The 25,975-nt window shown below is 49.9% G+C and overlaps 1 protein-coding gene across 1 annotated transcript in view; it reads left to right on the forward strand.

Moving 5' to 3' along the window:
- LOC105701507 overlaps positions 1 to 24,958 on the forward strand; it is a 100,043-nt gene extending 75,085 nt beyond the window's left edge. The window contains exons 5-11 of the mRNA XM_023432044.1: positions 13,499 to 13,755; positions 17,963 to 18,048; positions 18,726 to 19,029; positions 20,455 to 20,553; positions 21,412 to 21,642; positions 22,020 to 22,115; positions 24,744 to 24,958. Of these exons, the coding sequence (XP_023287812.1) occupies positions 13,499 to 13,755; positions 17,963 to 18,048; positions 18,726 to 19,029; positions 20,455 to 20,553; positions 21,412 to 21,642; positions 22,020 to 22,115; positions 24,744 to 24,958 (1,288 nt within the window). The remainder of the gene's footprint in view (positions 1 to 13,498; positions 13,756 to 17,962; positions 18,049 to 18,725; positions 19,030 to 20,454; positions 20,554 to 21,411; positions 21,643 to 22,019; positions 22,116 to 24,743) is intronic.
- Positions 24,959 to 25,975: the final 1,017 nt, after the last annotated feature.

Genomic DNA, 25,975 nt, shown 5'->3' on the forward strand with positions numbered 1-25,975 from the left:
CCTGGGGCGGAGTAAAAACACTTGAATTAATCGGCCCGCTCCCGGAGGAACCTGCGAAAGGTCAATGGGATATGTCGGGGCGCGCCGGGTGCGCACTTATCCCGATCGCCGATAACTAATCGCCCCCCCTGGACCGACCGGGACATATGTCGGATTCCCTAATTCCGAGGATTATCACTCCGTTAGAGGCGCTCCCTAAGGATCTCAACCCTGATACTTTATTCCCGATAAATAACCGAACTTTACATTTCGAGATAATACCCATCTTCCAGGATTAATATCAATTGAAAGTACCGGTACTTTTCTGATTTCATTTGATCGAGTACTACCCTGAGAGGAAAAAAGAATGTCATTTGGCCACAGAAATATAACGATAATTCAAAGAATAATTATTTCAGTGAAATAAACTCGAAAAAATTGGGCCGATAAGAATTCATCGTGTAGTTCTTTAGATATGCCCGGGATAATTTTAGCTTTATAGGAATTGTTTTAACGGGACGTCGGTGCAGAAAAATTCGGCCGATAAGAATCCTTTGCATTGGGTCGCCAAGGCGAATCCTGGAAGCGGCAAAATGGCCGCGTGGGCCGCGAGGTGAAGGAGTTTCTCGGCTGGCCACTTTGCGAGGTCGCCTCTCGAATCCGAATCCGAATCCAAAGGCGGGTTCGAATTCGAATCCGAAGCCCGAGGTCGACGTGTCCGGGATTGCAGCCGAGGGCGCGCCGGCGGCTTGTTGCTCGAGTGACTCCTCCACCTCCGGGACGCGTCTCCTCCTTTTCCTCCCAAGCCGGGCCCAGATGGCGGGTATTGATCTGAATCCGGAGAGCAGATCGCCTGGAAAAACTTACTCCGAGGATACTTACCTACCCGACCTACGCGCCACCTACCCGACCCGACTCCGACCTACCACCTACCGCTGAGGGTCGGCCAAGATTCACCCCGAAAGGACCGAATGCGACGTCCATATTGAAATCCCGTGCGGGGAGATGGGAGAATTCTTATTTCGAAAAATACATATAAACACGGAATAAAGGAATTCCCAGTCGTAAGTTATTTTATTTTCCGCAAAAAAACGTGTAGACTTGTAAATTAGCCAGCAACATTTTTGTTACACTGACAACGAAAAAACAAGATAATCTCTTAGAGGCAACGCTAATTCCACTCATAGTTGCAGTATTCTTACTTGGCGACGACTAATTATATATCGCTCATTCGTTCGAGGGACAAGGATATTTTTCGGCTGTTGCAGTAAATTTATTTGCAAATTTTACCTAGCATTTTTTTCTAAAAAAAAGCACTCGACTGGTGGAATGAACATCTACGATTCGGTATGACTGGAAACATTTTTGTTATAGATAGGAGAAAAATTTTACCGATCCCGTCCTTTGCTAAAAGTGCAAATCTCTTTTTCCGCGTATTTTTGAAAGGAACCTCGGTAAGGAAATTCAGATCGTTCAGGAAAAACGGAGAAGAAAAAGGGGAGATACGGAACTATCCGCGTTATTGGATATATATCGATGTTAGTTCCTTTCCTTTTTTTAAATCGATGCGTCGACCCGTCCGCGTCGAGAAAATGGCCGACCGGTGAAGGCGTCGGTTCGGACTTTCTTCGCAGAAAATATCGAACCCCGACACGTACTCCGGAAACCACAAAGAAAAGACCACAAAAGGAAAGGGCCGGGAGAATTTCGGGAACCCTTTCAGAGCAGGTGGACGGCTGGAATTCATGGACGCCGGATTATGTCTCCCCCTGAAGTTCCATTCGGAAATCTCGAAATCGAGACCGACTTCGGAGGTATTTACGAAAACCGGCTAATTTCCTGCCGACATTGCTCGCGACGAAGTCTCGGGGAACAATGGCGGTTTTTCTCGGCTCGAGGACGAGCGGCCTCCCGTTCGCCGGGATTCCGGCCATTATGAGCTTGTCCGCGTTTTTCCCGGCGAAGTTGGCTTTCGGGTGGCGGAAAAATAATGATACAGCTGATATAATGTATTGTCCTGCTTTGCCGGGCCACTTCGGAGTGAGACGACCCCGCGGCGCGCAAAAACCGGGCCGGGCCGAATGAAATAATGGAGTGGCTCCGCGAAAAATAACCCCCATATATCCGCCGCTATGGGACAGAAATGACCGGGAAAACAAGAAGAACATAGATCCGCTAATCCGAGTCCTCTTCGGATCCTCGCAAATACGATATCATACATAATATCCATAATTCCTTGGGGGAAACCTCCGACTGGTTCAAAGGCGCCAGTCATCCCACGAAGACTCAAATCGGGCCTTAAAAAATGCCTGATAACGAAAAACAAGTGTTAATGGTTTCTCCAGATATATATATATATATTTATTTATTTATTTATTTATAAAGATGAATACATCTACCCTACCGAGTCCACCCTGAGAACAAAATATCATTGAACCAAAGAAATAACCCGTTAATTCAAAAAGTAATTATTTAACTCAAATGAACTCGAATAAATCGAACGCAGCGTTTCTTCGGATTGATGACAATTTCTGTTGACTCGAGTCAAATAATTGTTATTCGAATTAACAAAATATTTCTTAGGCTCAGTAATGATTTCTGTCAATGCAGAAAATATAACCATTATTACGATGTCTTTAATGAGGGTACGTCGAAGAGTAAACATCGTCGCTTAAATATCGTTTATTTTTCAATTTCTGTACATAGGACTTTTTCTTCTTCCTTCAGCGATGCGGTCGGAAAGCGCCGGGAAAGGGAGGTCGAGTCGGCGGATTTCGGGGGGAAATATTGATAGGCTCGGGTTCGGGTGCGGAGTCACGCTCGAGTAGGCGGCGCTCCAGCAAGGTCCGTCTCTCTCGGGCGCGCGGGAGCGACTGGCGCGAGCTCTCGCGGCGCCGCGAGGAACCGCGCGCGTGGGTGGCACCGCCGCCCCCTCCTCCCCCTCCCCCGCTCCGCCGAGAGTGGAGTCTCAGGGCCAGATCGATAAGGAGCGCGCTTCGCCTCGGACCTCTCCCTCCCTCCCGCCTTCGCCCGCATAGCGCGGTCTCGCTCTCGAGCCCTCCGCTTCCGCGACTCTCTCGCGTGCGTGCCCTCTCGCTGAGACCCGCGAGTCGATACTCGGCTGGACCGCGGGAGGGAAACGGAGGGAAATTTCCGCCTCTTCCTGCGGAACTCCTGGGGACGCGCCTATAACCCAGAGACCCAAAGGCGGCCGGGAAAATTCCTGATAGTCAAACCTTACTCAATAGAGAGATAAGAGGTAATCAAGGTGACACGAAACCAGCATCCGGAAGACCTCTACCCTGAAGACAAAAAGATTGATTAAAGCAATTACATAATGTTATCTGAATCATATATATAAGTACAAGGGAGAATTATTTTGCAGGGCAAAAAATGATATCGTTGGTTTATACAAATTTTGTTTACTCATCCTAACGTTTCTTCGGACGTATTTGGTCTTAGGAGTTTTTTGTGGCAGTGTACGGTTTTTTTACTCCACTTGTATTTCTAGGAGTGTAAAAGTGTTTGATAAATTGCACCGTATCGCTTCGATATCAAGATTTTATCACGTGTAGAGGCCCGATGATGGTCCTAACGCCCATGAGATGGAAATCTTTCGGAATGTAGAAAATGCTTATAGGTGAATTAAGTAAGAAATCGTATGAACTCGAAAATCAGATCCCCGGTCAACGTTAAAAAGTCGTGCACGAAACTGTGAATTTCGCATGCGAAAGTTAAGGTGATATAAAAATGCGATATATACATACCAAAAAAGTGAAAATATTAATAAAACTTTTCTCCAAACTGGGCGCACCAAATTATCTAAAACATTAACACTCGCTTATGGAGGCACTAAGGAAGAACGCGCTGCCCGTGAAATTTAATTTTTCGAAAAAAAAAAGAAAACAATATTTTTTCCCAATTTTTGTCCGAGATGAGTGGAGAATTTTTTTCTAAAAAAGAAATGTCATGCGCAGCGCGTTACTCCTTAGGGCCTAAATGATCACGTGTTAAACCTTCGGATAATTCGGTGCACCCAGTTTGAAGAGAAGTCTTATAAATATATTTTGATTTTTTGCTACGTAGATATCACACTTTCATATCACCTTAATCGCATGTACTCGAGAGCTGACTTGGTGGGGGAGGGAGCGATGGGGGTAAAAAAGAGCCGTCCGAAATCGGACTTAGATCGACCCAATGACCCGCGAGCGCAGCGACAGTTGGCAGAAAATCTGCCGTCCGGAATCCCACTCCCGGGAATTGTATCAATCTGTCATCGCGGCCGCCCTCTTACCTCCGCATCGGCCCGATCTCCGGCCGAGCTTACAAGGGCGGCTCTCCATTACTTCCGTATCATTTCGCACCCCGCGAGCGCGCGCCGCCATATGGCGGAGCGCGCCACCCCCGCCCGCCGGTCGGCCGGCCAATGGCGGGCACTTTCATGCCACTTTCTGCCCCCCGTCCCCGCCGAGCCGCCACGTATCACCCTCCTCATCTCTGGATGATTAAATTACCGCCCCGTAAATAACGCCGGCCTTATTTGCCATTTGAGGTGGAGATGTCTCCAAGAAGGAAACGCCTTGCGCCCCTGGCGGTAAGGAAAATGATAACCTCATAAATGATTCCGGTGATAACATCAAAAATGATTCTGGTGATAACCTCAAGAATCATTAACGTGATATGAAAGTGTGATATGTACACAACATAAAGTGAAAATATTTATATAACTTTTTTCTCCAAACTTGTAAAGTTTCACACGATTCGGTACCGCCAGTTCGGAGAAGAGTTCCATGAACGATCGACCCCTCTGATGCCACTTTCACATCCCCTTAAAAGATAAGAATCATAAATAATCACCGCAGCGGAAATTGTATATCGTTTTATGGGTGTTCATACAAAGTGGAGCAAAAAAAAAGCCAGAGTTGCGCCCAATAAGTGGATTTTGCTATAGGTACGATAGCGATACTAATTCCCTGTTTTACGCCGGGCTTTTAACAGAGGGGGGGTTTGGATTTCGTTCAAAGGGAGGATTCCTCCCCTCGAATTTTTGCCCCCCTCGGGAGGAGTCGGCCATATTTACGCAACGAGCACGCCGGGAAACAATATGGTGTCCCCGTGGCGAGGTTCGTTAAAGCGGCCATATTTGCAGACCCTCCGCCCCCGGGAGGGGCGAGTCCCGGGGGCGAGGGGGTGGCGGCGCGTATCCATAACCGTCCTTTGTCTAGGTAACGCGATTACGGCCGCGTTTCATCATACCCCCGGCCGAAATTAGCCTCAAATGAAGTTACAATTACGGGCCTCCCCGCCGGCGTCTCCGCCGCCCCGGCACTCGAAATCCGGGTTGCCGTGGAAACGTCAGAGGACAGACGGAACCGCGATGAAACCGGATGGTTTCGCCCGCACCCACCCCCTGCGCGGCCCCTTTGTTCGGGCCCGCGAATGGCGAAGTTACGGCCACTTCGCAAAGTGCATCCCCGCCGGACGCCCGGATCGGCCCCGCGACCCCCCGCGAGACCCCCCAAACCCCACAGAGGGGCAAAGAAAATCCTGGGAGACGACATACTTAACGAAATCTGATAAGAATGCGAAGCTTTGGGCCGATCCTTCGGAATTTACTAGACCGCTGCGCGGGATCGAACAATCTCGGGGAAAAAGTTAATCCTCGATTACAATGAGCTGGACCTTCCATCACGTCTTAACCGCGGGTTAACTTCCACCGACCGCTGGTTAGACTAATTGAAATTCGATCGTTCAGCCTAGGGTAATCGGATTTCAACCTGTAAACTGCGCAAACGAAGGGAAAACGTGGATTGTATTGAGGGTGTAGTACCATCGAGGAAACGGAGGAAGATGCCATCGCATTTCAAATTAACCAGGCACATTTAACTGCGATCGCTGTTTCCTTATAAAATTGTACAAAAATGTGACGTTTTCAGTAAAAACTCGGGAATTCGTCAGTTTTCGGAGCGAGGGGTTGCATCGCTCTTCCCCGGGACGGCCGAAGATGCCATCGCGTGTTTTAAATCAACCAGACACATTTGGCCACGGTCGCTGTTTCCTTATAAAATTTTATAAAAATGTGACGTTTTCAGTAAAAACTCGGGAATTCGTCAGTTTTCGGAGCGAGGGGTTGCTTTGCTCTTCCCGGGACGACCGAAGATGCCATCGCGTGTTTCAAACTAACCAGGCACATTTAATCACAATCGCTAGTTCCCTATAAAATTTTATAAAAATATGACGTTTTCAGTAAAAACTCGGGAATTCGTCAGTTTTCGGAGCGAAGGGTTGCGTCGCTCTTCCCGGGACGCCATCGCGTGTTTTAAATCAACCAGACACATTTGGCCGCGGTCGCTGTTTCCTTATAACATTTTATAAAAATGTGACGTTTTCAGTAAAAACTCGGGAATTCGTCAGTTTTCGGAGCGAAGGGTTGCGTCGCTCTTCCCGGGACGACCGAAAATGCCATCGCGTGTTTTAAATCAACCAGACACATTTGGCCGCGGTCGCTGTTTCCTTATAAAATTTTATAAAAATGTGACGTTTTCAGTAAAAACTCGGGAATTCGTCAGTTTTCGGAGCGAAGGGTTGCGTCGCTCTTCTCCCGGGACGGCCGAATAGTGCCTCGCGTGTTTGAAATTAACCGGGCACGCTCGACCACGGTCGCTGTTTCCTCTTTGCCCGCCGCTCCGTCCGACAGCCGCGGGATGAATTGTAGCGGCTGACGTCGACGTTCCGTCCCGCTGCCAATTACGGAGCTCGGCCTCCCGCCCGTCAAAAAGCGGCCCGCTTTCCGCGGCCTCCTCCATCAGAATTATACTTCCAGCCGGGAGGTCGATTTCATCTCGGGATTTCTTTTTCAAGAATGAATCAACAAGAGTCGTGAAATCCAATATCGGGATTAACCTCAAATTTAAATTGCACCGTAGCAGAAAAAGAAAAAAAGAAAATCACATTTCATCTAGACTGAGAAGAAATCTCACCGAGTCAACAAAACATTCCTTGGAATAGTACCTAAGAAACATTTTGTTAATTCGACAAGCCATTATTCCCCTCCAATAAACTCGATTGAATTGGATGCGACGTTTTTTCTCCCTAATCACGAGAGTCTATTTCTTTGAGATACCCAAATATCTCTCGGTGTAGCGTTTAATTTTTACCTTATCAATGTCACCCCATCGGCATCCGTCGAGAGGACGATAACAATAACGCGGGAATACCGGAATGGGTAATAAGCGGGAATTCTACTAGTAGGACGTCAAAGCGCATAATGGTCTTGGATCGAATCTCGACCCGGGGCCTTCTCAGGCCCTTCGGGTCCTGTGGGCCCTTCGAGTCCTGTGGGAAGAGGCACGAGGTGCGCGAGGGGAGGTGCTTGATATATTATAAATCGTGCGTTACATTGTGCTTAGGAGAGCGAGAGAGAGGGCTCCGTCGTGACTGTTGACTCGTCGGTGCATTGTTGGGGGAGCACACCTTTTGTGCGCCGGGCGCATGCATCGCAACAAACGTACACGCACACGCGCGTGCACTCCCGGGGACCTGGCTGCACCTCTCGGCCCTGCATTGTGCCGCAGTTAATATAGTCGTGTACGCGATCCTCGGCCCGGGCAGCTGCCGTTTGACAATGCATCCTACGTCCCCAGATATATAATAATATACTCGTCCGGGTGCGGGGGCACTTCATCAAAGTGACCGGGATGCGCCGGGCACGGTGCACTCGTGTCATACGACGTGGTATACGACGTGGTATACGACGCGGTATACGAGGTATGCGACCCGGGCTAAGCGTCGTCTCTCGCGTAGGACGTCGCTTTTGTGCCCCTCCGAGGTGCCTCCACTTCGCACCCCCCGCCGAAAAGGGTATTGTCGATAATTGCCCTTATGAGGGGATTTATCCAGGTCGCATTGTGCCGGATTTCCCGAGCCTAGGCTCGGGACGCTTCTTAATCGAGGGATCGGGGTGAGATTACAGGGTGAGGTTAAGGGGTGAAGTCAAGAGGTAAAGTCAAGGGGTGAGGGTGTCGGGACAGTGTTCTCAGGACCTGTGATCGAGATCCAGGGACATGTTATCGGATCAAAAATGCGGAACTATATAAGGATTTCTTTTATTATCAAGGGTTGTAGTGGAATTTTTAAGGTGGCGCGAAAGGGTCATTCTATCCACGTCGAAAGATGAAAATATTTATGAAACCTTTCGCAAAACCGTAATACCGAATGATATAACAATTTGACGCGTGAAATTTCACTTTTCAAGAGGAATATTTTGTATCTATCCCGGACGAGAATGAAAAACAATTCCCTTTTCGAAGAATGAAACTTCGCGGGTTTCGTGACCTTCGTTAGGACCAACGTAATCACGCGTCCAAGTGTCGAATTATTCGGTGCACCCAGTTTTAAATAAATATTTTGACGTTTTGATATATATAGACTCTTAAGGACACCTTAAGGACAGGCGAGCGAGGTCCGGGAATTTTTGCAGCATCGTCCGATATCTGCAATCTAATCGTCGAGTCTTCTGGGACCTTGGAACAATATCGAAACATCGATGAGGAAACGTAAGCCGGGGGTTAAACTTGTTAAAAGGGGATCCTCGAGGTCCTGGCTCGCGTCCGGTCTCAGGATCTTCCGGAGGGAATTAAATTCCCTCCTCCGTCGGTGGCGGGACCCGGAGGATCCACCTTTCGGGGCATTGTGTCCCCGAGAGAAGCGCACAATGGCCGGCACGAGAGGGCACCGGAGGGAGGTCCGTATTGTGTCCAGGACGCGGCGGAACGGAGCGCAACCCCCTTGACTTTCGCGGGAACAACGGGGGAGCATCTGCCCGTGGACTGGCAAAATCCCTCGGAATCTCCCGGGATCCCTCCGAAATCCCTCCCGAATCCCCGCGAATCCCACCCGGGGGTTGCGGGGATATAATGGGACGTGATAACTTTAACCTCCGAATTAGCGCCGCAAACCTCCCCCAAGGATTAAGGGTGGCGACGCGTGCCACCGAGTCCAGGTCCTTCCATATCCGTCGGGCGATCGTCTCGTCTCCGTCGAGCGATTCCTTAATCACCGAGTCCTCCCCCGTACAGGATATCCAAAGTTAGTCGGAACCCCTCCTGGAGGTTGGATTTTTCTTTTCCGGAGGAGGGAAAATGCCGATTCCGGGGAAGTTGTCCGCGAACGAGGCGCCTCCCCCAGGGCGGCTCTCCCGGGAACGCGATAAAGTTCGCGTAGGGGTAATTTGAGTATAAAGTTTTATTCGCAATAATTTAGCCCTGGATAGAGGCTCTCCCCGGGAAGCGGGAACGCGGGTCATATATTTGATGGGATACTTGGCATAAAGTCGCGCATAAAAGTAATGCCGACATTAAAGTTTGCGGTTCCAGACCAGGGCGCACCCGCCCCCCTTTCCCCATCCCCCACAACCTCTCTGCACGCGCCCCCAGGATGCACATGCACTTCTGCATCTACCCTCAGTTAATGTCTCTGCGCGTCCGAACGTTGCGAATATTTCCAAGGGGGTTGCGGCTTATCGATTGCACCTGCATCTCTTTTGAAGATGCGCCTGCATGGGAGTCTTATGGCTGGCAATGGTCCATGGATCGTAAGGGTTCCGAGGGGTGCCTGGAAATTCCTGAAAAAATATCCCTTTCTAACGGACTCCTTCAACCCTTCAGACGGAGAAACAAACGGGGCTCGTATCGAAGAAAGAGAGAGAGGTCGAGATACAGGTGCAATCTTGCAACCCCCTTCGATATTGAATATTGCAAATATTAACAAAGAAAAAGAAAAACTGGGGTTTATTGATTCCCCTAGAATAAACCCTTTTGAAGACCTGAACTCTAGGGGAAAATTGCCAGATCGACAATCATCCTCTGGAAAAATAGCGGCGCAATTTCGGAAACCGAGTTCCCAAGACTCTTGTCGACATTTACGTTTTCTTTTTGTTTTTTTTTTTTTGTTCAAATCATTTCCACAATTTTATTCGAATCTCACGATCGCGTTGTATTTTTACATCCGCAAAATAGAGGTAAAAGTGACAACTTGGTGAATTCGACGAAAGTCAATCGGCTTAAATACGAAAAACATATTTTTGGATAAATGATCCAATTAAGGCAGTCTTATTTTACGGAACTTGAGAGGATTCTCAGGGGGCTCGCAGGTGTCTCGAAACCCCTGCAAAAAAATACTCGTTTTTAATGGACTCCTTGAGTGCAATGGGGGAGACGGAGAGGCCAAACTCGTAGGGTAGAGAGAGAGGTCCGAGGGCGTCACGGGGGTGGGTTTTCGGATATACGCGGCCGAGTAGTTTAGTTCTGGAGTGGCCTTTGGGGAACGATCTGCCGGCGCCAGGGGAGGCATGGCTCCTTCCCACGTGGCGCCTCGACTCGCAACCCCCATAACTCTGGCCGCCACCCCCACCCACCGTAAACGGGGGCGTCGCGACGCCCGAGGATCACCCCGTGATTTCCGAGCGCTCGCGAGGCCCGCTCGCAAATCCAGGGTGGAGTCGCCCCCGTAGGGTGCACCACCCCATAATCCTCGATTATATTCTTGACTAATAATCGAGGGATAAGTCCGAGCGCCGGTTCGAATCGGCCCTTTCGTCACGGGGGGGATGTTTCGGGGCGTGTTTCACGGGGATGACTTTCACGCGAGATTTCTGGCGCACTTTACCCCACACTTTATTCCACTCCTTATTTCGCACCCGCACACACCTAATCAGTATGTGGAATTAATCTAGAAAATCCACCGGACGTAATTTCTACCCTCCACCCTGACGATATTTCCGATTAATATTCCAGGGATTAATACCCTAGATTTGGAATCATAGGGGTGAAAACTCGGGATGGATTTCACCACACAGTTTTTCTCTTTGGTCTTTCGTCGCGTGAAATCTCGATGTAGCACCTCATTTCGAATGAACCCTCCGCTGCGCTGGAGATGAAGATCTCCCTTCGGAACCCCATGAAAAATCGGCACCCCTTAATCCATCGCGGTAATCACGGGACGTTCGTCTCGCGAGAATGATCCACCGGGACGGAACGGGATATTACTCGGTCATCATTTCTCGGAGACGCGTAATTTCCATATCGGTCGAGTCATAATTCGCGTCGAAGCGTCCCCTGAAAAATCGGGTGCTCGATCGGGGCTGAAGGAGCAGGAGGGCCATTTATTCCCGGCCGCAGGACGACGCCGAAGGATCCTTGTTTATCCCTTCGGGGAGGGTCGGAAAACCGGTGCTCCCTCCATGGGGCCGTTCCCCATGGGGTGCCGTAGAGGGAGGGTTCTTCCCGCGGTCGGCGAACGGAGACACTCCGCAATTATATGGAGGACCCTGGAGGGGGAGGAAAAATCGAGGGGTCGACGAAAATGGAGGAGCGTCGCTGATATTTCCCTGGCGGGGAAACGACGTGCCCCCTCCGAGAGTTTCACGACTTTCGACCGTAAAAGCCGCTCCTGCTCCGTAAAACGGCCTCCGGAAATCCGCGGACCTGCAACGACCGTTTGTTTACCTCGGGAATTCGACACAATGTAGAGTGACTTTTTCAAAGGAATTATCATTCTCTCTCGTTACCTTCCTGGACGACACGACGGTCACGATCACTGCGAAATTCGACGATTTAGAGGGAGTTAATATTTAAAATTAATTATTATTCGAGTGTCGTCACCTTTGCCTCGACCATGGTGGTCGCTCAGACCTTGGGCTTCTGCCATCGTGTCATCGATTCCGAGCAAAAGAGTCCAGCTCGTGTTTATCCGGCTCTCCACGTATATCGCCTGTCCCAGTTCTCGACCATCTGCGAAGTGCACGTTCGCCAAACTGCTCCAGAAAAACGTGGAAACGTGATCGATCGCTCATTTCACGCGATCCGCGATAACGAGACTCGTAACCGACATCAACGTATCGTGCGCCTCGGCATTTTAATCTCGTTAAAATATCTCGGCACGAAATATCGAATTTTCCGAGGTAACTGTTCTTTCGCCATTTTTCTTTCTTATCGGAAGTGAGATCATAGCCTCTAACGAAGTGACAACCCGCGATCGAAAAAGCAGACTCGTACTGGGATCGCTCCTTCGGCGTTCCTCCGGAGCTCTTTTTTCTACCGACCCAGTCACGGGTTACACGATGATTAATTACGATTACCCGGGCACTTGGTGCACAATCATGCCGGCCAGTTTGCGACTCACCGCCACGCCGAGTGCCCGCCGCGAGATGCGTGGAACGGCTCTCGATTCCCCCATCTAGAAAGAGACGCGGCGATGCGGCCGCCACGGGAGCGAGAGAGAGGGGAATACCTCTCCATTGTCCGAGCCGCGGCCGCCAGGCGGCGACACTCCTCTACTGAGAATAACTCCGTGACGCTGCGGAACGTCGCATATCATGGTCGCATAATCGCATCGAGAGGCGCCGAGCGACGCTAACGAAGCTTAGGACCCCTCCCCGCCCCTCTGTGGTCTGGTAACTCGTTATTATCCCCGATACCCTTGATGTCCTCCGCACGTCCGGAGTCAAGATGGCGGGGGTGACGGTGTCGCTCCCGTTCCTTCTAGCGTCACCTCTTGGCCGAGACGTAACGACGAAGGTACGTGCAACGATTCATGAAATTCACATCCTTCCCTAACGCAAAACCCAACGCGATGTATTTTCTAACGAGTTCGTTTAATTCTAACCGATATTTCCTCGACTGAATTTCTCAACTGGCGCGCCGATCAAGATGGCGGCCATGTTGGCATTCGGGCCGCTATTAGTCCGAGTGGAGGAGGACCTTAATGGGGCCGAGGAGGCTTTCGCTCCGTGTTCCGATAGCCGGTCGAATTTCCCCGTGCTATCGGCGTGATTTATCAGAGCCCTGGACCGCGGAGTCGGCGGGGATGGGCTCGGCCGTAATGGCCCGACATTAAGTCGTTCGTTCGCGCTGCGGATGCGTTTGCGGGCTAGGTAATCGCGGGGGTGCGAGCGACGGCGATCAATCAGATGACACCTGTTGCCCTGACCTCTCCCCTCGCTCGCTCGCCACCTTCGCCAATTCGCAACAATTAGCGGCGATCCTTATCACGGCTGCCGGCGAGGGTGGATAACCTGCGGCGACCCTGCAATAAGCTTCACGGAACATTGTCGATTTGACGGTATCCAAGAAGCGATCTCAAGCCCTCCCTAAAGGAATCCTACATTACAAAAAACTTCGAGTATTAAGATTACAAAACTATACAAAACACAATTAACCCTCTGAACCCGAATTTTCTTCTGAAACCTAGAAAAAACTTTTGTAACCTGGAATTTCCATATAATGATCACCTGATATTAACGAACTATTTATCTTAAAAGTGTTCAATTTATGAACAAATTCCTTGGTTACAAAGGAGCGATAAGGTGATAAGTTAAGTTTCAACGGGAAAATCGAATGCGTTTCATCGACGTGGTTTCAAGGTTACACGGGTTTATATAATTTGGGTAAAAGCCGGTTGGGGCTTAGAGGGGACGAGGATGATATCGATTGTATGGCTGATAAGACCGGATTGTTCTCAGGATCGTGAGGAACAAGGCCGCCGAGAAGGCGAAGCACGCACACCAGCAGCAGCAGGCGCAGCAGCAACAAGGTCAGCAACAAGGCCAGCCAGGATCAGGTGGTTCCGTGTCGGTCATAGCCCATGCACCGGCCACGGCCGCTGGGCATCCCGCTGCAACTGCACCGAACGCCTACAGCATCAGCGGCATCCTCGGGATACCGGCCCACCATCAAGATCCCAACGGCAACAGCATCAAGAGAAAGCGCGCCGACGACGGTGAGTCTCGATCGGCGATATCGCTGCCTCTTTTTCGCGTCCTTTCTTCTCTTCTCATCCCTCGAGGCGATATCGAGTTTAATGCTTCCTTTCCAACTTTTCTCGTGTTTTCCTTGAATTTCTTTTAACGGGGACGAAGGACCTCAAGAGGGTGCCATTTCTCGACGCAGGTTGCAGGCTCTTCGGGTGTCTAAATACCTCGTTGAAGATGCCGAAGAAGTCCAAAACGCGTCGGTGGAGGATCGTTACACTGGATGACGATGTTGTAGAGGACGAATTCGGTAAATCCAGCCTTTGAGGGCGGATTTATTAATTTTTCAAGGTTATCGGTCAAACGTCGAGCAGCACGTGCTCCCATTCATTCCGCCGTCGTTGCGTGAACAACGCGGTCTGAAATATACCCGCCACGTGGCGACTCGTGGCACGTCACTTCGGGTGGAGGGAAGTCTTGGAGAGGTCGGATGGACGCCTTCGAAGAGTCGCTATCGGTGTTGGGGCTCGACGGTTCGTTGTTCTATTTGGCGACTAAGCGCTTTTTTTTTTTTACTGCAGAATTTTGGAATTTGATATTCGCTATTTTGAGGAATTCCAAAAAGTGGGTTTAGGGTGGTCGCTTTTCTTTTCGTAGATAACAAGGGCACGTTGCATCTCCTCGGGTGTCGGTATCCTTTAGGGATTTTGAAAAGGAGAAAACGAGTTAGGCCAATTTCGGCGGCGATGTCTGATATGAGAGACGCGGGAGTTCCAATCCTGGAGAGTCCTGTGGGACGCTTCCCGGACCCATCGGGACTCCTGCCTAACGACCGCCGATGCACCCGAGTAATTCGATACAATTCGATTATGAGCGCTGTGATATGCGGTCGCGAAGTGGCCGCGGCCGCGGCCAAAGCACTCAATGTCCGCGCCGCGGACGTATTGGATTACAAACTTCACAGACCGCAGTGGATCGCATGTGCCGGCGACGCATTACTCCACCTACCCCCCGGGGACGGCGACGTAAGCACCCTCCACCACCCCCGATTCCCACGATTGCCAGAGAATAATGTGTCGGTCCGATTTCTCGCAAACCTCACCAGGTGACCAAGAGTCGCGTTTCCTTCGGACCTTGAAGTTCCCTGTAGTTACCTTGACGAAATGGTGAAGTAACTCTTCTTATATTACGCTGATTACCGCAGCTGCCCAGGTTGTCCCGAAATCGTTACAATTGCCAAAATCATGGTTTTTCCGACCGTTCTTCATTTCTCTTCCCGCGTCTCTAAGTGATCTCTGCGTGGGATTTCCCGCATGACTTTTCGCACTAAAATACCATAATTTCCAGAGTAATTACCCCCTGTTCCCTGAACTTCTCGACCCGAAAGAAGACTCGATCCAAGGAGACTCGTTCAGCTCCCATAAAACCAGGTGGACCCAGAAGTAGCCCCCGGAAAGACCCCGAAGAAGCTCCCTGGACCACCGTGTCGCCCAAGGGAGATCCTCCTCGTAATTTCCAGCGACTCGAACGAATCGAGGGTGGGCGGGGGTGCGCAAGACGCAAATTAAACCCGCGCCCGGCCAAATTGAATCCGTCGTCCGAACGGTGTCGAGCATCCCTCGGCCGGTGTATGGCATTGATAGATAGAGAAACAATTTCGATTCCATTATACGTCTTTATTATATCGCGGCCATCCCGGCGGTTTAATACGCGAAATGGGGACGGGCGGATCGGAGGGCCGGCAAGTGGCCTCCACCCGGGTGGATTGGAGCAGCGAAAGGGTTGCGCCCGGGGGTTGGGACGGCTATCTCGAATAATTAAATGACCATCCGGGGGTGGCGGGCCGGGGGCAGCTCGCTGGCATAGGGCTCGTTAAACCTCCCTGTCAAGTTGCGATTGTCCGCCCGGGCGGCTGACCGACCATTCGAACCGGCCAGGACCGCTATAAAACCGTTTCGGACCCGTTACCTCCAGGGGACCGAGTTTTACGATCGAATCGGACCAAGCCCCGCCCTGACACCCCCGATAATATTTAGGGTTATCAACGAACGCTCCCATTTGCCCCGCTCTCGGTTTTCCCGCCGATGGCGAAATCTAATCGAACCGTCTGGTAGTCGATCTCGAAAGATATGTGTACCTTCACGTATTTACTACTCGATAGGAGTTTCGTTTATCGGGAAATGTATCGTATCGTAATGAGTCCTGTTATCAAAATTAAGTGCCCGGTAAAGCCACGTCGGCCATATTGAATTTTCAGAGGCGAGGAAATCCCGGAAAATTCCCAATCGGTAATCTACGATGCGAATAACATTTCCTATCTGTGCACTGCGAAACAAGATATTGCCCTTCAGAAATTGTCTACCTTGACGGTGATAGGATTCCCAGGTGAGAATTCGACAATGAACGCAATTCCAACCAGACGCGAATTGGTCGACACATTTGACACACCTAATGGTCATTACGGCACCCACATTTCCTCAAGAACGTCAAAATTGTAGCCAAATACCTCTTGGGAATTTCCGCGCTTTCCTCGGCGTGAAAATCCAATATGGCCGACCTGGCTTTACCGGAACCTTAAAGAATTCCCAAAAATATCGAGTCACCCGCACGAAATCGCTCATATTTCCACTCGCATGGGGAAGAGATATAAAAAATTGAGCTTTTACATTGAAATTGTAGTGTTAGAAAAAAATGGAATGGTGTCGAGACTTAAGGAATCTTCTAGGTCAGGCCATCGGGTTGTCGAGGCCCCCAATCCTACAATGGGTCGCGATATCGGAATTAAATGAATTCCAACGAGCCGGGACAAAGAGGAGCGGTGTTCCTCAGTCGATAGTAGAGTTTTCCCCGAGGAAGGGCGCCGCTACCCACGTGGTCTGCTCCAAGGACGATTATGTCTCATCGTGTTCCATCAGCGGGTCCCGGGGTCCCGGAAGGAGCGGCAAATCGAATGATTCCATCGTCGGCTCGAAAGGGCAGCTCCCGCGCGTTATTCGAAAGCAATTGAGTCAACGTTAAGCAATACAATACACGGGTAATAATGGACCATGGGGCGAGGCCGGTCCTGGGGTGCCCGAATGGGGACCAGGGGGATCTGCATGGGGTAGGACCGCGCAGATGTAACGCGACAACAAACAGCCAGGGATGGGTCGCTGCTTCTGCAGAGAGGAGCCCTTCGTAAATTCGTAATAAGTCAGAAGTTCACCCCGAGAACCGCGAGGCCCGGGTCAAACGTGAAAAGACAGCGGCACTCCCGAGGATGTCCTCTCCGGAGCGACGATCGCGACCCCCGGACACCATGGGGCCCCATTCATCCCTCATTTCGGGGGCGCCGCTCTTTTCTCCCTCTTCCCTCTTTTAGAAATTTCCTGCACGTCGGCGGAGTCCCTCTCCGTCAAACTCTTCAGGGTCTCGCCGACCTTGAGCTCCTCCTCTTTAAATCCTGAGATAAAGGAAAGGTTGATCCAAAGGAATATGCAAAGCCGCGAGAACATCCTGCGATCGCGTCCAAAGAAGTGTCGGGACGATTAAAGAAAATTCGTTAAAATCGATGATATCGTTCTTTCTTCTCGACAGAATAATTGTTTCTTGCAATTATATATGCATACGATTCAGGCAACGATATATATATATATATATATATTTCTTTCGGTCAACTAATCTTCCTTCTCAGTGCAGTACGGACTGGGATGAGCAGAAGAGCCAAAGTCCTTGAAAATGAGGCAATGCACCTCGAAGAGGGGGTTATTCTTCACAGTTAACCCTGAAATCCTCCTTTCTCGTCACCTTGTAAGGGTCTAATGAGTGTAAGGGTGAAGAAGTTGTTGAAAATAGGTCGACGCACCTCGACGATAGGATTATACTCCGATTTTGGTCCAGGTCGTCATTTCTCCTGCGGCAAGGCAGACCAGCCCGCGAGTCCTCGGCAAAGGGAATGTCGAAAGAGGTTCCCGGGCGAAAGGCAAGATCTAATTTGGCACTCTCTCGCGCTCTTTCGATCCCCGGTCGCGATAAGCGGTCCGCAGCGTTATTTCCTCGCCTCGCGGAGGAAGTCGTGCCCCGGGGTCTTATTGTGGTCCCGCCGAGTAACCGAAATATCCCGCCGAGGGCCGATGCGAAAACGCAATTAGCCCCGAGGAGGCTTTACTTAGCCCGAATCGCGCTCGTACGAGGTACGAGCCGAGACGGAGATATCGCCAGAAGCGAGAGACCAATGAGGCCTTTGTTCCGTTCCAGATGAAAATCGCGATCTGAACGATCACCCGGAGGACGACCTCAAGAGACAAAGGAGTAATTACAACGGCGATCAGCTCTACTCGAACGTGAGTACCCTCTCCTGGCATTCTTCACCAATTTCAGACGTCCCCAGTGCGCGGTCTGCGTCCATAAAAAGAAAATTAAAAAATCTAAAGGAGACCGTCGTGGTCTCGAAACCAAAATGGCCGCCGCGGTGTAAAGGAGCCGGCTGGACCGCGCACGGCTTCCTTTCTCTTCCTATACCTTTCTCCATGTACGGCTGGATTAATAAGCTGGAGCCCATTTATCTCAAGAATTGAAAACCCACTCTACTGATCGGACGGAAGAAAATACAAATTCGCTCGGAAATCAGTGAAAACAATTTCCTGTTTCGAGAACCGATCGCCTTTGATTTTATACGGTAAACGACAACGCGATTCGATAACGAGGAACGATCGGCCATCAAATTGTGACAAAATCTATCTAATTTTCACCGATTTCCAGCCGTTTTGACGGCATTTCGAGCATGATAAAGATCCATGATATTCCAAGGGAACAACCCCTCTCAAAATCTCAGTACCGCCGTGTTCCATGGCACTTTTTCTAGACATGCGTCCAAGATGGCCGCCGCGATGCACCGGTAAGACGCGCTAGAATGTCCGAAGGACATAAAATGATCGGTTCTCGGTTACAAGTAAAACCCTAAAAAAATCTCAGTCTTTGAGTCCGACACCCTAACGTTCCCCGAATCTGTCCCCAGCAGCTGTGGTCGAGTAAATGGAGCATCAAGGACGAGCACAAGCTCCTGAGCGAGCTCGGGGGTAGCGGCGGCGGCGGAGGCGGCGGCGGGGGCGGCGGTACCGGAACCGGAGGCAGCACAGGGGGCGGCGGCGGAGGCGGCGGAGGTGGCGGCGGCGGCGGCGGCGGCGGGTACTACGAGCACGGGGGGTTCCCGGGGAACGTTATTGCCACCTCCGCGGAGCTGTACGACTCCCTGGGCACCATCAGCACCATGACGCAGGCGCAGACGCCGCACCTCTACACCCCGCCCATAGGGGGCACCATAGGTGAGCGCCCTTTCCCCCATCCCCCTCTCGCACGGAGCACGCGCCCTCTGCGTCTCTCTATCTCTCTCTTTCGCTCTCTCTCTCTCTCCCTCTCCAACCCTGCGCGCTTATCATTGCGGCTTACGTCTCGCTTTGCATACCCATATCGGCTAAATAGGCGGCTTTAATAATGCATGAGCGGCGCACGAGGTGGCGGAGCCTCGCCGAGGTGGTTGGGACTCTCTTCCCGGCTTGGGGCGTTTACACCTTCGGGATAACCCTCTCTCTTCCTCGGTATGACGAGGACCAATGGACCGGTGCTCTCTTCTCTTCTATTCCACCCTTCCACTCGCTCCCTCTACGACCCTTCGGAACTCCACCGGAAGTCGGCCCTCTCGGACTCCATCTTGGTTCGCCCTCTCTCCCCGAAACGGCGGTCTTCCGTTCCCCGCGCCTTTCTCTCTGTCTCTCTTTCTATCTCTTCCACCTCCGTCGAGGCGGCTGATCGATAGCGGAACGCTCGAGATCCCAATCGAGAGTATCGAGGCGAGTTGACGGACCGTCGAGGTGCGATATGCGCGGTGGCCCTGATTTCTGTTCCCTCGTTTTTCAATATTTCCAGTGATGTTTCGGAGGCACGCGAGGGAATTTCTTCTCTCATTTCTTTTTTTTTTCTTTTATTTATAAATTGCATTCATCGTCGGAGATACGCGATGGGCGGAGGCGGTTATTTTTCTCCTGTTTTTTTTTTTCTTTCTTTACTAATTTCAGTCATTTTTTCGATGCGCGGTCGTAGTCACATTTTTTCTTTTTATGTTTTTCATTAATCTTATTAATGAATGGCAACGACATTCCATAGGCCCCCGGGAGTCCCGGCCGAGGACTATCTGTGGCACCGTGCAAATTGGCTTTTGGCCTGCCCGGAGAGTCGACTCTCTCGATCGATGCCGTCCATTAGAGAGCTCGCTCTTGACGAGATTTCCATAAAAGTCCCATCGGCCGCGGCTCTTTTCCAGCCTCCCGTTCTCGCCCGACATCTGCCCCCGGACTCTCCCTCTCCCTGGACAGGGGGTCCCTCAGGGTGTCGAAGTTTCTGGATTGCCCGCCTCCTGTGTATCGGCAGTCAATAATTTATCGGACCCCACCACTTATTCCGGAACACCCCTTGATCTCTCGATTTCGATGGTAATCACCTCGGATTGAGCCCAATTTCTATCTCGAAATCAACTTATCGCTCCTCGTGGACGACCTCTCAACTCTGACTCGACGAGCTTGAAAACATTTCGGTGAAACTTCCCGGCCTAGGAGGGTTGTTTTTCCATGGAGAAGGGTTTTTTGGGGGGAGGGCGTCCTCTTTTCTTTTTTTTCTTTTTCGGCGTTCCACTTAGATCTAGCCGTCTCGGCCTGGCCAGAATTGTAATAACGAGAAACTGGGGATCCCACTAGCAGGTGGTACTTTGACGCCGCTCGCGCCACTGACGATGCAAGAGCTAAAATTGAGCCAAACATTGGACGGGGCTAACATGTCTCCTTACCACACCACCGGTGAGTTCTCGCCACCTCAGTAATCTTAACATCTTCGCCCGTGTCGTGTTTGATCGGTCTAATACCTCCGCATCCCTTGCTCCCGCCTGCCACATGTATGCGAACATGTACGGCGAGAAGACCTCGAAGAGCCCGTCTAACCCCGTCCCATCCTAGTCCAAGAATTCGAGAAATTAAGGCGACGCGAAAGCGACGTCCGAAAACGCAATATGAAACTTTCCTCGGAACTGGGTGCGCCGAATCGCTCGAAATTTCACCGCCTCTAACGGGGAGGCCCTTAAAATAGGGCCGACACCCGTGAAATTCAATTATTTCCACAAATGGCAAAGTTTGTTCGTACAAATTTTATGTGAATTCAATTCCATGGTTGTGGAGGCCTACGTATTTATGCGGTATGATTTTTAATAATTCGGTGCAGCTGATTTAAAGAAAACTGTCATAATGGAGACTCCTTGGACGCCACTTTCGACCCGCCTTAAGTCGCCTCCCTATTCAATAGCCTCTGGTGTCCCTCCGGAGTGTCTGGCAGAAGGGAACTGTACGCGTTACGATCGATTGAAAAATCGTGAAAATCATGAAAATCATGAAACTCTCTTGTCAAAGCACCGAATTCGAATACAGCGCCCGTCTGCCAGAGATCTCCGGAAAGAACCGAGGTGTCCTCATCCTGCAAGAGGAGAAAAAGGTAAGAAGAGCGACGGCGAGAGCGAATCCCCCCTCGCCCTAGCGATGCGCACCCGACGGCGGTCGGCGCGCGACTGTCGGCCCGGCCGGGCGCTAATTTAGTCGTAGCCGTCCGAACGCTGATCGTTAGCTAGTGCTTGACCCGAATGTCGTGTTGTGTTGTGCATGGTGTAGCCGAGAGCGGTACCGTCGCAGTCTCGTACGTAGGCGTGGGGGCCGGCGGGGGCGAGCAGAGCCCCCCGATCTCCCTGCAGAACGAGGGGAACGCCACCCCGGCGGCCCCCAACACCCCCGGAGGCGACCCCGGATTGACGGTCCTGCAGCCTCCAGTCTCCCAGCCCCAGGTAGCGTCTGCGATCCCGCCGTACTCCACGATGTTACCCAGTTTTGGACACTACGCGACCGGTGAGTATTACCTGCCTGTCTGTGTCTCTCCTCCTCCTGCTGCACCCTGGAACTCTTCCCAAAAGAGTTCCCTAGGAACTCGGCCAATAAATAAATGACAAACTTGGACCGATTTTCGATTTTTCAAGTGAAACTACACATATCGTACCTGATATATCCGCGGAAAAATATTTTCACGGCCGGGATAAACAATTTTATTCGCTTGCAAATACAAATACAGAAGTTGGCGAGAGATCTTTCTTAAACAGTAGATCTCGATAGGTGGGGGATTTAGAAATTTTAACGTCGCTAATTTCATCGGGAGGGTAAACGAGGGTAATTTTTTTCCCTATTTATGGATTTTTTGCTGATTGCACTCTTATCTGTTTGTCATTCAGGTGGCGGTGATTACGCCTACAGCGCGGCGTACTCTCAGTACTCGAGTGCACCCTACAGTGGGTACGGCTACGGTGCGGCGACAAGCGGGTTGCTCAGTAAGTAAACAGTGAGTATGAGTACAAATTAGATTAGGGTCCATCGACTACCATCCAAGTACTAACAGCGAGTTTCTCGACACCACTTGCTCGACCTCGTACTTAACCAACTTCGACTTGTCACTGGAGAACAAAAAATCCCAAGTCGTCCAATTAAATAATAAAGGTGTCTTAAGAGGATCTAAACATATCAGTCATATATCAGTGAAGATATTTATAAGACTTTTCTCCAAACTGGGCACACCTCTGCACGTCATTATGGAGGTCCTAAGAAATAAAAACTCGATGCCCATGAAATGTCATTTTGCAACGACAAAATAATGGATCTTTGGTTCTAGCCTGGGATAAACAAACGCATTTCTTTTTAATATGAAATTTCACGAGCATCACAGTCTTCCTTAGGGCCTCTATAATCACATGCTGATCTTTCAAACAATTCGGTACATCCATTTTGGGGAAAAGTTTTACATATATTTTGACGTTTCGATATATACAGAATGACCTTTTCGTAACACCTTAAGACGTTCTTATATACGTATATGGTCCTTTAATAAGGCATTACATCCTTCTTATGTAAATATATATATTTCTTTTTTAATGAAGTGGTTTAAACTCAGCCGTCGATTTTCGCTCCCCTTTTCCGATCGCCCTAAACGCCGGGCTGGACAATTTTCCCCGAGTGCACGCGCGAGATAAACGCGCATGAAGTAGCAAAAGATAACTTCGCACGAGTTTCCCCGCGCAGGGAAAGTGACTCTTTATGAAATATTCCTGTTTCCTGCTTTTTGGCACCGACGAGCACGAGTCGCGGTCGATAGCCGGATATACTCGCCATAAACGCGGCTGCCAAATACCGACGCAGGCCCGGGCATCTGTTTCAAACAGTTCCATAGAAAATGTATACCTCTCTACGTAGCTTCCTTTTCGATCGGGAGTAAATATAGGCGGTCCACTCTTTACGAATTTCCATCCCGACGAATTATCATTTTAACCGGCCGCCCATAAGTCTGAGCGTTGCAACCTGAAATCATTTTTAAGCGCTGAAAATATCAAATCCTTCACGGCGAAATACTTCCCTAGTAGCACAAAATATTTCTCCTATATTTTCTATATATTTAACGAATATCGTACATTTTGTAAATATTCACCAGACATTTGAAATATTTGCAAAACGTTCACTTTANATTTTCAACATAAAATTTCAAATATCTTCGAATGAAATCTACAAGAAATCTTACAAAAATCTGTCGCTTGAGATATTTAGCAAAGATTACAATGAAATATTTAGAAATTATTCGATGCTACTAGGGTTTAAACTGTGCGAGATGGGCCAATACTTTGTATAAAACACATATAGCAGATGTACAGCCAGTAGCAATAATAATTAAATAAAGTACTGCATAATTATTTTTATTAAGATATATCGCGCTGCCATTTTTTACGGAATCTGGACTTACTCCTAAATGAGAATAAATCGGGAATAAATAAGCCGCGTAAACGAAATCCGATTGATCGGCACTCGACGACTCCCTCGGTCGATTCGTTCCATGTCAACTTATGAAGATGAGCCTTCAAGGATGCGTTTCGTATGCGCCGACATAATAGGGAGTATAATTCGCGAACTAGGGGACTTTGTTATTGTAAACACGATATGTTAATAACGCGGCCCTTACGTAACGAGTTTTAGCGATACCGTAAAGAGTATCCGGTACTCACACGACGAGCTATCGAATTACTCAAGATACTTAGGTTTCTCTGAGAAAACATCCTGACGTGCATTCAACGAGCACCTCAGTGTCGCCTAGAAATCGAGCGATCGTAAGCGGAAACGAATCGCCGCAATGTGAAACTCGAAGGTATCGGCGATTCGATTCGGAAAAAAGAAATGAAAAAAAAAACGTAGTCTCGTAACAAGTTACTCGTAACCTCGAAAGAAGCCCCTCCCAAGTGATCTCTTGGATTTAGAATGTCGGCTGACTCATATATTTAATTTCAGAATCGGCAAATTATTTTCTTACTTAACAATTAAGGTGATGTGAATTTGTCGTCAAAGAGGTCTCGTTTATGAAACTTTTCTCCGAACAGGGTGTACCGAATCGCTTCAGACCTTACACTGCAAATACAGAGGCTATAAGGAAAATCTTAACCCTTTGAGCGCTAAGCACTTTCGACATACGGGCGAATTTCCTTAGACCGCGCGCGCGATATTGGACCAAACGTCCGACGCACATATGCGTCGATAGCGCTCAAAGGGTTAACACCCATGAAACTTCAATGTCATTAGAATTTCCTTACCGATATTTACAAAAATTGTTTATAAGAAATGAAATTCCAGGAGCGTTGGGACTGTCCTAATGGTCTTTGTATTTTGGTAAATTTTCGAAACGATTCGGTACGCCCAATTATACACCCAAAAAGAAGATTGTCACGAACGATTGACTCCTCGGATGCCACTTTCTAACCCCCTTAAGTGTTGGGCCATGGAAGTAGAGAAACGCGAGGCAAATGAATACAGTCCTCGTATCCAACGTTCATGTATCGGACATGGATTCCAGTTTGAATAGCCCGCGCCTCGCCATGGTTCTCGGGAAGGCCTCGAGTGGCGCTAACGTCGTGGTCTGATTACAGGCTCGACGTACTACTACTGCAACGGGGACACGCTGGCGTCTTCCCAGAACGGCGGATGCGGCAACGGAGGTCCGGACGGGAGCGCAGAGGTGGCGAGTCGCTCTCCGCTCGCGGCGACGCGGGCGAGCAGCGGCGCAAGCGCGGCCTCGCCGACCGGAAGTGCCTGCACCAAGCCGGACCACGCCGGAACGCCGACGGACCTTTACCTGGCCTGAATGGGTCGCGACCCGGTCGAATCCGGCAGGGACGCCATATCACACCGAGAGCACCGATCTCCGCTGGCACGAGGGGAAGAGGCGCGAAAAACCGTGGAAGAGGAGTTTGCCAAATATATTCGACGTATTCGCCCGGGCCGACCCGGGCGCAGCGCGCGCCACTCGTAGATAGTTTAATTTATCGCGTACCACCCGATTAGCATAATTCCAGGGACCCGGGCCCAGATTCTCGAGTTCATGCGGATTTTCTTCGCACCCGAATAGATTCCCCCGAAAAAATTTTGCATTATTGCAAAATCCCGTCATCGGTCAACGTTTCAAAGTCCCATATGAAATTCTCAATGTCGCATGCGAAAGTTCGTCGGTATGAACTCGAGAATAGGGGATCGATTCTGTAACTCGAATCCAGGGAACATTCCAAAAGTGAACATCTCCCGCGATTCCGTTACTTTAACTATGGTCAAAATGTGAGATACTTCGTGTGAGAGTACTCGTCCAGAAACTCCAAGATCTCGTGACCGAATTCCTTCGATTCTAGAGATCTCACATTCTCACTCGGAGAGTCGATCGAATAATCTCACGTGAGACGACGCGAGAAGTGCGCACTCTCGGCGAAGTTACAGAATCGACCCCCTGATTCTCGAGTTCATGTGGACTTTTTTTCGCCCACGAAATAGATTCGCCTGTAAAGTTTTGCATTGTTGCGAACTCGCGTAATTGGCCAACGTTTAAAAGTCGTACAAGAAATTATCACTTTCGCGTGCGAATGTTGATAATTTGAACTCGAGAATAGAGTCCCAGGCCGCCCACTTCGTGGAGTCGCCGTGGACGTGTGGCGTATGGACCTCGACGATCCCCTTAATGCGTCTGTAAGGGCAGCGAAAAGAAAGGAGAACGTGCAGAGGAGCTATTGTCTCTCTTTCTCTGTTTCCCTCCTGGGACCCGATTCTTGAGTTCATACGATTAACTTTGACGTGCAAAATTAACACTTACGATTTTCAAACCTTGACCAATGAC

This window comes from Orussus abietinus, unplaced genomic scaffold, assembly GCF_000612105.2.
Source record: "Orussus abietinus isolate OABI.00-Male unplaced genomic scaffold, Oabi_2.0 scaffold205, whole genome shotgun sequence".
Taxonomy (NCBI): Eukaryota; Metazoa; Arthropoda; class Insecta; order Hymenoptera; family Orussidae; genus Orussus; species Orussus abietinus.